At 46.8% G+C, this 12,931-nt stretch overlaps 1 protein-coding gene and 1 long non-coding RNA gene across 11 annotated transcripts in view; one reads left to right on the top strand and one right to left on the bottom strand.

Moving 5' to 3' along the window:
- The window catches only part of ARMH1 (armadillo like helical domain containing 1), a 49,826-nt gene that overhangs the window by 12,809 nt on the left and 24,086 nt on the right, over window positions 1–12,931 (top strand). For 9 of the 10 annotated variants that reach the window (XR_013448203.1, XR_013448205.1, XR_013448204.1 and 6 more), the window contains exons 2-6: window positions 1,492–1,616; window positions 2,664–2,891; window positions 7,934–8,002; window positions 9,195–9,361; window positions 10,404–10,600. Coding sequence is in view for 7 of the 10 variants with exons in the window: in XM_078073254.1 (XP_077929380.1) it covers window positions 2,686–2,891; window positions 7,934–8,002; window positions 9,195–9,361; window positions 10,404–10,600 (639 nt within the window). In the remaining 3 variants the exon portion in view is untranslated. The remainder of the gene's footprint in view (window positions 1–1,491; window positions 1,617–2,663; window positions 2,892–7,933; window positions 8,003–9,194; window positions 9,362–10,403; window positions 10,601–12,931) is intronic. The other variant, XM_078073258.1, reaches the window with a different exon arrangement.
- LOC144381936 (uncharacterized) lies at window positions 10,116–12,074 on the bottom strand. The gene is made up of 3 exons (XR_013448207.1): window positions 11,900–12,074; window positions 11,642–11,804; window positions 10,116–11,435 (listed from the first exon to the last, which is right to left on the bottom strand). It is a non-coding gene; the product is annotated as an uncharacterized LOC144381936 (long non-coding RNA).

Genomic DNA, 12,931 nt, shown 5'->3' with positions numbered 1-12,931 from the left:
AGGAAATGGGACAGTCAGCAGAGAAAACTGGCAAAAGGAAATCTCAGGACATTTGTGTGCTAGGCTTAGTAAGGAACCAGTCCCAGCTGGAGCAGAAAGACCAAGTCTGTGGGAAAGACATCACCAGGCAAAAGATGGAACTGATCAGTTAGGGGTTGAACATTTGGAAAAATTGCTATGTGTTTGGAACATTTGGAAGAAAATAGCTCTAGGTACTCAGAAATCTAAACAATTGAAAAAAGAAACAATGATTCACCCAGGTAAAACCCAACTTGTAAGAGAAAGAAAATGTAATAGTAGTTTACAGCTTGAGTGAACAGTGTTTGTCTACCTGGTCAATAATGTAAAGACTAACTATTGATTTAACTATAAATTGTGGAAAACTATATTGTGAGGATAAGGGGAGAAAAAAATGGAAGTGCGCCTGGTACAAGAAGCTAATTCCTCAAGTGCCAGAGTAAGAAATACTGCCTAAAACAGGTTAAGTAAGGGTAATGTCTGAGTTTGCTGGGGCTGCCAACAAAGCACAACAAGCTCGGGGGGAGTGGGGCTTAAACAACAGAAACTGGTTATCTCGGGGTCTGGAGGTTCTGATCAAGCTGTCTGAGATCAAGGGGTTGCAGGATTGGTTTCTTCTGAGGCCTCTCTCCTTGGCTCCCAGTCTGACTCCAGATCTCATGTTCTTCCCCTGTACCACAAGATCGGGGGCTCCTCCAGGGCCCAGGCAGTGCCTCATCCCCCCATCTCCCACAGCACCTCACACAGTGCCACGTGACGGGCCTGCACTGCATGGTCAGCTGCATCACTGTGACTTCTAACGCTGCCATCTGTGGTTTCCTTTTCCATTAAGGAAAGAGTAAGATAGGGAAGATCCAAGGAAACCTCAGGGCCATAATGGGGAGCGCCCAGCTGGAAGTTTCCCACCCTCCATGTCCTAGCATTGCTGGGCACATCTCTGATGGCACTTTTTTTTTAAAGGTTTTATTTATTTGACAGAGAGAGACACAGCGAGAGAGGGAATACAAGCAGGGGGAGTAAGAGAGGGAGAAGCAGGCTCCCCGCGGAGTAGGGAGCCCAATGTGGGGCTTGATCCCAGGACCCTGGGATCATGACCTGAGCTGAAGGCAGACGTTTAATGACTGAGCCACCCAGGCGCCCCTCTGATGGCACTTTAAATTTTGATCCTAGAAAGGGTCCACCCACAGCAGCGGCGGGGGTGGGGGGTGGGGGGATGGGGGGGTTGTTGAGGGTGGGGACAGCTGGGTGGGCACAGGGTGCGTTCCTGCCTTATAAAGCTAACTGTGGTGTTTCAACTCCTCTTCCCTTGGGTCCAGAACAGCCACTCATCCCCATTTTCTTGAGGCCGGTTTGGCTGTTGAAGGTGGCCACGGCCTCTGAAAATTATTCTCAGACTTAGGGCTATAATGTCATTGTCATTCACAGTGATTGATGTCTGATCCTATGAGGGATTTTGGTCATTTTTGTGTTTAGGTTGATCCACAGTCATTCACCTGGCTGTTAAGGCTGACAGGATTTTGTGGTTGTCTCCATCCCCGAGGCTCCGTGGACGCCCTTCCCGGGAGCACATATCCAGTGTCCTCTGGGGAGTAGTGGAGGTTGGTGTGTATGTATGTCTGTCTCCGTGTGCCTCAGATTATTGCTTCCTAATAAAATTCTGTTAGCTGGGCCCCATCAATATCTCAAATACATGTGAGGAAACGTTAATTTAGAATCAATTTTAGGATGTTTCACACTGTAAAGTCCTTTTAACTAGATCTCTGGCGAAGATGTAGAAGCACTTTATGGGACTGTAAATTTCATGTTGAACAGTCTTCGTGAAATACACATCTCCCCTACACACAAGCTGTTCTCTCCATATCAATCATGGTCCCTGCAAGTAATGTTTCACAAATATTCTGTAAATCACAGAAAACCCCATGATAATGTGAAATATGACTTTCACTTGTCTGTTAGACAAAAGAATCACACATGCCTCTCTCCCATCAGCACTAACATTTGTTATGGATAATAACACTTTCAATCACAACTATTTTTGGAAAACGGGTTTATTTTAAACCTTCCCTCCCCCACTGAAAACACTCTCCCAAGGACACAGACTCCTACAAACCACAGCCCATTAATCCAACTGCAGAATGGAAACTTTTTCTTCCTACTAACTTTTTTTTAAAGTTGTTTTTAAGAGAGTTAGTATAAAAGCCCAAGGTACAAGGTTAAGGAGCATTTTTCCTTAGCTGATTGGTATGAGAAGGGCCAGGTCTCTAAAGACCCCCACATTTCTGGCCCTGTGTGAAGTGAGGGGTGAAAGGCACCCAGGTTTTTAGCAAGCACCTTCATCTCAGCTGGTCCTTTAGCTGCTGGCAGCAGGGGATCCAAGGAGCTAAAACGTTAGCTCTTAAACATGAAGTCGACATTTACCACCTTGATATTCTTCACGCCATTACAACACAGCTAAATCCTCCCTGTTCAAGTAGGAGATGATCTGTTCAAGAGGTGTATTTTGAATGTCACAACATCTGCATGGGTGACAGAGGCTCACCCTGCCTCCAGCCGATTGCTGGAAAAGCAAAACCCATAGAGTAACCTACAGGACTTGCATAGTTCTAAATATTTTGGTAACCTGTCTGTTTTCCCTCCCTCTGTAGCCAACTTCAGGACTGACTGACCATGACTTCCATAAAGGAGCAGGCAGCAATTAGCCGGCTCTTGAGTTTTTTACAGGATTGGGACAACGGTGGCAAAGTCGCAAGGAGTCACATCCTTGACAATTTCATCAAGACCAACCAAGGCAAGACCTCTCCTGAACTGGAGCAGGAGTTTTCCCAGGGAGCCAGCTTGTTCCTGGTACGCTTGACCACCTGGCTTAGGCTCATGTATCCTTTGCCGAACAGAAATAAATTGGGCAATCTTCAAAGGAGAAAAGGAACGGAGATTATTGGGAGAGCTCTTCTCTTGAGTCTCCCTAAAATTGTAGATCAGGAAATCTGGTGATCAGAGTAGCGTCCAAAAAGTCAAGAATTCCCTCCCACTTCTGTCTTCCCGACCTACACATGTATCCTCATTCTCACCCCTAACCTCTTACGCTCCCATCAGATTTGGTGTGGATATTCCTACTGTCTGGGGTTAATCCTCTCTGTCCTCAAGGACTTTATTCTTCCTCTCTGATGGCCTTCACTTTTGCCTCCTTACCAGCTTTTTCATCAACATTTACATATGCTCAAATCTCTTCTACCTTAAGAAATTAGATTAAATCCCCATCTCAAACCAATATTCCACCTAGTTCCTACCCTTCATGGTGAAGCTTCTTGAAAAGGTTATTGACTTTCCCTGTCTACGCTTCTTCACCTCCCTTTTCTCCTCCGCCCACTGCAGTCTGACTTCTGTCCCCTTCACTCATGCAGGTCTTGCCAAGGTTACTGCTGTTGTTCTAATTGCAAAACCCAGTGACTACATCCTTGGTCATTACACATGACCTCTCAGAGGCACTTGTCAACCATTACCACTTCTCAAAAAACTCTTCCCTGAAACTAACATAATGTTATATGTCAATTAAACTTCAATAAGAAGAAAGAAAGAAAAAGAAGAAGAAAAAAGCACATATAGGTCATCACAAAAACAAAAAACTACCCACTCTTCCCTTGGTTTCTGGGATACCAATTCTCTTGGTTTTCTCCTTTCTTTCTGTCTTTTCCTCATTTTCTTCAGCCATCCCTGAAATGTGGATATTTCTTGGGACTCCATCCACATCCCTCTCCCTCGGTGACCTAATCCATCGTCATGATGTCAACACTACTCCAGGTGAAGGGTTCTCAGTTGTGTACCCCTGCCCACATTTCTCTCTGGAATCTGAGTTCCATACCTATTAATCCAACTACCATCTCCACTTCTACTCCACAGAATGACTCTCATGTTTCTGGCTTGGGAAACTGGGTGAATGGCGTGCCATTATGTGGGAAGAGAATACAAGAAAAGGAGTTGGGTTAGTTAAGTCTGGTTTGGGACATGCTGTGTTTGAGGTGCCCGTGCTCAGGAGTCCTAGAGACAGATTGGGGTTGAAGACAGATGTGAAAGTTTGGGTTATGGGTGCATTTGAGGATATTCCTGCTCTGTGTGCCCACAGCATCCATGGATCATCTCAGATCCTTTCTTTTTTTTTTTTTAAGATTTTATTTTTTAGTAATCTCTACACCCATTGTGGGGCTCAAACTCACAACTCTGAGATCAAGAGTCACACACTCCACTGACTAAGCCAGCCAGGCACCCCTCAGATCCTTTTATTATATATTTTTCTCCTTGCCTGAACCATCTCCTCTCCTCTAAACCTACTTCTTATTTGACTAATTCTTACTCCATCATTCAGATCTCAGTCTAAATATCCCTTCCTCAGGAAGCCTTTTTCTGAGCCCTAGACTAGCCTAGGTTCCCCTGTTACATATGCTCATGGCAGCCCCTCTGTCTTGATCGTTATAACATTGTATTGTTTGTACCTGCTTAATATTGGGGCACCTGGGTGGCTCAGTCGATTAAGCGTCCAACTCTTAATTTCAGCTCAGGTCATGATCTCAGGGTTCTAGATTGAGCCCTGTGTCGGGTTCCGGGCACTCAGCAGGGGTCTGCTTGGGATTTTTCTCTCTCCCTCTGCCCCTCCCCCCACCCCCACTTGCTCTGTGCGTGCGCTCGTGCTCTCTCTCTCTCTCAAATAAATAAATCTTTTAAAAAAATATCTCGGGCACCTGGGTAGTGCAGTCGGTTAAGAGTCGGACTCTTGGTTTACTTAGGCTCAGGTCGTGATCTCAGGGTCATGAGATGGAGTCCCACATCTGGCTCCACACTCAGCGCAGTCTGCTTAAAATTTCTATCTCCCGCTCCCTCTGCCCCTCCCCCACCTCCCTCCCTCTCTCTCTCTCTCTCTCTCTCTCTCTCTCTCATAAATAAATAAATCTTCAAAAAAAAATCTCTCTTCCCCACTGGGTTATAGGCTCTGTGAGAGCAGGAATCACATCTGTTCTCCTCATCTCTGCATTCCCAGTGCCTAGGACCATGCCTGGCACGTAAGAGGTACGTACTACATGTTTGTTCAGGAAAGGAAGGAGGGAAGCAGCGTCTGCTGCTGGGCAGAACTAAAGGCTTCAGTCACCACAGCTCTCTTTATCTTACAGTTACATCATCGATAAAATTTCTAATCAGACTCAGACCTAGAACAGGTCAAGGGGAATACCACTGATTATGTCTCTAGGTTGACCCCAATCTCCTCAGACATTAGAGTTCATACCAGAGGTTTAAATTGCAGATTACCAGCCTGCCTCCTCACCCCCACCCCACTGCTCTGATTTAGTAGACTGAGGGAGGACTCCTGGCCTCTTTGTTTCTGATAAGCACCCTGGGGGACTCTGATGCCTGTGGTCCAAAGATGATACTTTGAGAAACATCAGCACCTATGATTTGGCTTCCGCCTCACAACCTGTGATACTAACCTCACCAAGGTATCAGCAATGCCTTGGTCGCCAAATCTAGACCACCTTTTGCCTGCCTCATCTTACTTACATCGCCTCCCCCTAGCCCCGGTCCTGCTTGACCACTGCCCCTTCCCACGCTGTCCTGTCCCCCACCTTCTCCCACAGCCGGTTCTTAGCCTCTGTGGCAGGATCTTTCCTCCCCACCCCTTACATGGTAGTGTTCTCTTCTTAGTCATTGCACTTACTACCCTTGGCATTGTATCATTCTTCCCCATCTCCCAAGTGCCAGTCAGAACGCCTGCGTTCATGAGACACTTACGGCACGCTTATTGAATGACTGAAAGAACCATGCTTTCAATATACAGTCATGTGTTCAGTGTCTACACCTGACATTATGCATAGTTTCCTAACTTTTTGTGACCTTGTCATACAACAGAGAAAAGAGACGGGCTGAAGTGATGTAGTGTGTTAAACCAGTGAGCCCACAGCTCCTCGGCTGCCCGCTAGTTATGGTGGATTTGGAAGGAAAACAAATCAACATAGCATCATTATGTCTTGTAAAATTGACTACCACCTAATCTCACATTAGCCTCAAACCGCTTTTTTAACCTTGAACTTCCAGAAGAGACCAGTAAAACTAAGGATTTATATATTATAATGACAAAAGTATTAGTTACCATTTATTGAGTCTTTTTATGCTCTAGGCACTGAGCTATGTGATGTACAAATATTAACTCCTCTGAGCTGCTTGTGAAGCCTAATAGGTGATCGGCATTATCCTATTTTATAGATAAGAGAGAAGAGCTTTGAAAAGGTTGAGTAATTTACTAGTGAATGGCAGAGATAAGGTCTGAAATGGGTGTGTCTGGCCCAAAGCCCATACACTATCCACTCTCCTTCAGGCCTCCCTCCCCTGGGACAGGGCGGACCCACAGTTCCACCTCCAACACCATCCCAGGAGATGATCTGCATAAATAGCCCCACACCCTCCGTCTGTCTACAAGCAGGAAGGCCTGACCGGAAGAACTCAGACTCTGAGCTAGACTGCTAGGTTCAAATCCCAGTTCCATCAGTTAACTCTGGGACCTGGACAGGTCATTAACCTGTCTGAGATTGTTTCCTCAGGAAGTACATGGACATATTACTAGCAGCCACCCCAGGGTGTGGTGAGGATTAAATGAGACAAGGCAAGCAGAGCACCGCAGTGCCTAGTACTAGTTAGCGCCTGCTGATACTGTGGCAAACTCCTGGAACTAATTGCTGGAAATAATGGACCAGAAATATGTGTAATGAGTGACTGTGAAAGCAAGACTAGCCTGGGACAGAGGAAAAAGAGGTGACAAAAGTTGGTGAGCCTGGCTGGCAACTGAGGAAAAGAGGGAGAAGGCAGGGAGGCAGGAATGGGGGCTGGGGCTCATGGGGAGCTGGGTGGAGGACAATGTAGGAAGACAGAGGCTACCCTGTGGGCTGATAACCTGGCCTCCAGCTGTAGTGGCAACAGGCAGGGGAGCCTGGCTCCAGAGCAAACACTGTTTTTGCAGTAAAGAGCCTTTCCTAATGAGCCAATCTGTCTCCACTTCTATTGGCATCCTGGGAACCAGGGTGCAGCAGAGATAATTTGCCTCACGCGCCCTCCCCCGCAACAAAGCACCATTACCTCCAACCCATTACATTAGCCTTTATCAGTCTTGGAAGCTCTCAGTCATCCTCCATGAGCTGCAATAATTTCAGCTAATTTCTTAAGTGTTCTAAGAGCCTGTGATGTGTTATGAGCCTAGTAATTGTTGACTGGTTCCTTTTCTGTTGTGGGTTGATTTCATACCTTGTATCCGAGCTGATGCGTGCTCTGGGTGCTTTATTACAATGAAGCTTTTTGCAAGGCTCACATTAAAAAATAACACTAAATACTGAGGTTGTTTTAAATCAGAGTTTAATTTTTCCACCATCTCCCGTTCTTGTTAGGAAGGCACGCAATTCTTCATAAAGATAGTGACCTCCAGTGTAAAGCTTTGAGCAAGTACAAAATTGAGAATTAATGATGAAGCCGATTATTTTTAGAGAAGTCTAAAAATGAGGCATAAAGTAATGAACTGTGCTGAGACCCAAGGGTGCAATGGTCATGGCTTAGAGAGGCTTGGAAAATTGACTGTGCTTTCTCCATGCACCTTTCATTCATCAGAGCCTCCTTGCTCTCTAGGGGGCCTTTTCAGACCCAAGGTGGCTGACCAGCCCCAGAAAAGCTTCCTGGGGAACCAGGAACATGCCTGCTAGCACCGCCCACCCCTGTGCCTGACACTGTGTGTCACCACTTCCCCCTTCAGCCTAGTGGCCCCTCTCAGATAAAGGGCACAATTCAACTGTTGGTCATCCTGGGCCATAGAAGGTACCAGGAATCGACACAGGATCTGGTTTCTGTGTGGAAAACCACCCTGAAATTCACTCTTTAACCTGTCATGCAGCTATATGACTGGCTCCTGTTTAGATAAGCTTCTAAAGTCTATTGGCATCTTCTTGTCAGCGGTGAGCAGGTGAGTTCTATTTCTAGAGAGATTCTGGGGTCTCAGTTGCATATGGGGCTCATGGTATCCTTGGCATTCACATCACATGGGACTACCGTGTTTTCTATCACACGGGTAGAAATCTGTATTTTAAGCCTGGCTAGGGGGCGCCTGGGGGGCTCAGATTTCGGTTAAGTGTTTGCCTTTGGCTCAGGTCATGATCTCCAGGTCCTGGGATCGAGTCCCACATTGGGCTCCCTGCTCAGCGGGGAGTCTGCTTCTCCCTCTTCCTCTGCCTCTCCCCACTGCTCCTGCTCTCTCTCTCTCTCTCTCTCTCTGTATCTCTCTGTCTCAAATGAATAAATAAAAAATTCTTTTAAAAAAAGCCTGGCTAGGGGCGCCTGGGTGGCTCAGTCGTTGGGCGTCTGCCTTCGGCTCAGGTCATGATCCCAGGGTCCTGGGATCGAGCCCCGCATTGGGCTCCCTGCTCTGCGGGAAGCCTGTTTCTCCCTCTGACTCTCCCCCTGCTTGTGATCCTGCTCTCACTGTGTCTCTCTCTGTCAAATAAATAAATAAAATCTTTAAAAAAAAAAATAAATAAATAAAAATAAAAATAAAAAAAGCCTGGCTAGATCCAGGGGTTCAAAAAATGTCATCAGTACTTGGTCTCTCCCTCTCTCTTCTCCATTTCTCAGCTCTGTTCCCCTCTGTATTCTTTGGTCTCCATGTGCTATGGCCCTCAGAAGCTCCAGACATGCATCCTGCTTGCTCAGCCACACCCAAAAGAGAGCATATCTTTGCCAGGGGTTCCCAAGAAAGCCCCAGGTGTTGAGCCTCATTGGACCAACTGAGGTCACATGGCTGGTCCCAACCAATTACTGCAGTCAGAATGATGGCATGCCTTGTAACCCGCTCACCCTGCCAAAACCACACGGCCCATGAGTGGCAGAGGGGTGATTCCCCAAGGGATAGTTGAGGTGCTATCTCAAGAAGAAGAGGAACAGAGTCTGGAAAACTAAACACAAGAAACGTCCAACGTATTTAACTTTTGCATTTGCTGCTAGAAGGAAGAACTTCCAAATTATTGTGTCACTTTGCCCATGAACACTTCCTGGATAGGAGGGCAAAGTATGAGAAGAAAGGACCTCGAGATCCCTTAGAAAGGTGAGTGCCAAGGAACATGACAAGTGTCTTATTTCTACTCTGGTATTCCCCTGGACAGTAATCGGTACCTTAGAGAATTTCTGGAAGTTGGAGGCGTCCTAACACTCTTGGAAATACTTGGGCTGGAGAAGATCAGGGAGGAGGACAAGAAGGAATCCATCAAGCTACTTCAGGTTATTGCAAACTATGGCAGGAAGTACAAGGAGCTCATCTGTGAAAGCTATGGTGGGTACTGTGTTACGACGGGGGTGGTGATTCCATGTCTCCCTAGGGGCCTGGGTGAAATGGTGGCGGCACCCAGCACCGCTCTAGGAAAATGTTGCACGGAAGCACTTTGTACAGTGGAGTCAATTAGCTCCTGTCCGTGTCACCACCACGAGAGTCAGATTTATGATTTCCTTGATTCATCATTTGCTCCAATCTTTCCATGGTGGTTTTGGAAATACTTCTCCATTTTAAATATATCCTCTTTCATGCATCCATTCAACAAAGATTTATTAAGCCATTGCCTAAAATCCTTTGTGAAATTGAGTTATGAATAACTCTAGAAATAAAATGGAAATAAAATCATTGTCATTCATTGAATATGTGTGATATATGTATATATATCACATATATATATAGTGCTGGGGATACAAAGATGAATAAAATACAGTTCTTATCCTCAAAGAGCTTACAGTGTGGTGTGGTGAGAAGGGTAAACAACCCTGTAATTTCCCTATGTTCCATCAAGTGCTCTGATCGAGGTGGTTGGGGAAGATACCATCCCCCACATGTCCCTTTTTCAAAGCACTTTCCTCGCTGCACTTTTCATCATGGTTCTCCTCTACATCTCCCCGTGGCCTCTCTGAGCCTCAGTGTATATATCCATTAAATGGGACTAACACCTCCCTCTCAGTATAGTTTCTGGGATTAAATGAGGCAGCCTTTGTTAGAACATTTAGTAAACTACTGAACGCTGCACGTGTTAATGATCATATAGCAATCCCAAACGCGTGTTTAATTGTGCATTTTGCGGAGCCATTTTAAACTTTAGAACAGATTTTGACAAGCTGACGTGCCTGTGTTGAAATCAAATCCTCTGGCCACAGAGCCATGAAGCAAACAAGAGAGGGAGGCAGCATGAGAACTGAGCCTTGATTCTGCTTCGCTTGAACGGGCCTCGTTCACACATCTCAGTCGTCCCCTGCCCATATTATGTCGTCTTGAGTGAGGATTGTTTTCATAATCCCCTTCTAATTGAGCATTTCCTCTCTTCTGTGCTCAGGTGTACGATCCGTAGCAGAATTTTTGGCAAAGTCTAAATCCGAAGAGACCCAGGAAGAAGTGCAGCTTCTGTTGGATTCTTTGGTCCACGGAAACCCCAAGTACCAGAATCAAGTCTACAAAGGTCTAATAGCTTTGCTGTCCTGCGCATCACCAAAAGCTCAGCAGCTGTCCCTGCAGACTCTCAGGACTGCGCAGGTGAGCCCCAGCTGCATGCTCCCGTGGTTCTGATTCAACCCACACACTAACCTTAAAATTACCTACCACGGGTGCACTTCAGGCAGGCATGAGAAACAGAGCTCAGCCTCCCACGGCACGTCTGCTGTTCAATCAGTGTTACTTCCAGAAGGCCAAGGCAGGGCAAAGAGTTCATGTCGCCCAGCAGAGTGATTTGTCCTGTTTACTTAAGGATCAGAAAGATGTTGGCAGACTTAAAAGTGGTTGAGACAAGCAACAAAGATGATGAAAAGACTGTAGAAAAGCTTACAGGAGTCAATTTGGTAGGGAAGGAATCACGGTGCACTTGTAGACAGCGCAGGAGGGAAAGGCCAGATCGCCAGGGCTTGGGAAGGCTCCTCCTCTCCTCCTGGCTTCTGCCTTCCTCTCAGTGCCCTGGAATGTGAGTGGGATCCGATTTGGGACATGGTGGCCGCCTGAAGACACCGCACTGGTAAGGAGGGAAGAGAGGTTCCAAGAGTGGTCTTGAGATAAATTAGCAAAAGCTCTCAAAACAGCTCCACGCTGGGTGGAGGCAGGGAGATAAGAGGTCGAAGGGATGGTGAGGCCTGCCCTGGGGCAGGGGGAACAGAGGCAACTGGGTCAGACGGACATTTCTGAGGCGGAGCGCGTGGGACGTGGGGCAGTAAAAGAAAAGCAGGCAAAAATGACCGCCAGCTTTGGACTTGGCAGCAGGCTGAGCTGTGTGCCACCGGGAGAGAGCAGGGAAAGATCGATTGGATGTGGGAAGAGTTAGGTTTTGACTCGATGAGACTTGGTGGCTCCCAAGTGCCATCTAAGGAGCAGGCCCAGCCGGCTGCAGAGGACATAAATAGGTCATTTGTGTAAAAAACAAAACAAACAAACAAACAAAAAACGAATCCCAGGCCTCCCTCCCATAGATTCTGACAGCTTTCAGACGGCCTTTGGTAATGCTTTTTCTTTTTAAGCTCCCCCAAGTAATTCTGATTCCTAGCTCAAACTGAGGAATTACTGTTGAGGACATCTAGTAGAGATACCCACCGCACAGTAGAAAATAAAAGTCTGAAGCCTCGGAAAGAGACCCGAGATGAGGATGGCAGTTGGTTTTCCTGAGCAGAGAAAGGATCACTGAAACAGCAGAAGTGAGGAAGGTCAGCCAGGTAAAATGAACCAGGAGGAGAATCACCAGCATTTAAGAGATGAGCTGAAAAAAAAAGAGATGAGCTGAGCAAGAAGGTCCAACAAAACAGCTGGATTATCATTATTATTTCCGGTTTCCATTTATTAAGTGCCTCCTACCTGCTAGGCACTGTCCCAGGGGCTTACTTCCATGATCTCTTTTAGTCTTCACAATAGCTGATGGAGGCAGACATTTTATTTTTTTAAAGATTATTATTTTTTTATTTATTTGAGAGAGAGAAAGAGCATGAGCATGGGAGAGGCAGAGGGAGAGAGAAAGGGAGAAACAGACTCTCTGCTGAGCAGGGAGCCCGATGTGGGGCTTGATCCCAGGACCCTGGGATCATGACCTGAGCTGAAGGCAGACGCTTAACTAACTGAGCTACCCAGGCGCCCCGGAGGCAGACATTTTAAAGATGAGGTAACTGAGCCTTGAGGGGTGTCCGGTGACTTACTCAAGGCCACACACTAAGGAAGAGGTATGTACTAAGCAGGCACTGAAATCCAACTCTCCCTAACTCCAGAGTTCTTAGTCGTTCCATATACCACTCCGCCTCTTTGAAAAAGAGCAATGGAAGCCGTTAAAGGAAAACGAGGGAAAAAACGCCTGTAAAAGTGAAGGGAAAAGAGTTTCAACAAGGAGAACATGACCAGCTGGGTCAAGTACCACAGAGAGGGCTAAGTGTAGGTAGAACAGAAAGATGGTCCCCGCGTGAAAAGTTTGGGTGAATGTTGGTCCCATGGCAGGAGAAGTTAAATTGCAGCAGCCTATCAAAGGATGCACGAGGATGAAGTGGCTTCCCCTGGGCTCCTGGGAGGCTTAGGTGTAGAGGGAGAATAAGAGCAATATCTGAAGGGCAATTGTGTGCAAAGTGGGTGAGCTTGAGGATGTTTCACGCTAAAGGACAGGAACCGATGCCCGGATAAATGTTGAAGAGGTAGAAAAGACGGGCTCCCCAGTCGCTTGAGGTCCCTGAGGGAGAGAAGATTTAGGATCCTGGATGAGTTCAGCTCTCCCCAGCCAGTGCCCACCCTCCCCCCAGCAAGGTAGCGGCTTGTGCCTGCACTTCTAGCCGGTGGCCGGCTCACCCCAACTGAATGCCTCCTGAGCTAGAGGGGTCAGTGGCAAGCTCAGCAGACTGTCTTTCGGAT

This window comes from Halichoerus grypus, chromosome 5 (genome assembly GCF_964656455.1).
Source record: "Halichoerus grypus chromosome 5, mHalGry1.hap1.1, whole genome shotgun sequence".
NCBI classification, from domain to species: Eukaryota; Metazoa; Chordata; class Mammalia; order Carnivora; family Phocidae; genus Halichoerus; species Halichoerus grypus.
The sequence above is the reverse complement of the archived record's forward strand: the minus strand, read 5'-3'. Positions and strand labels throughout refer to the sequence as shown.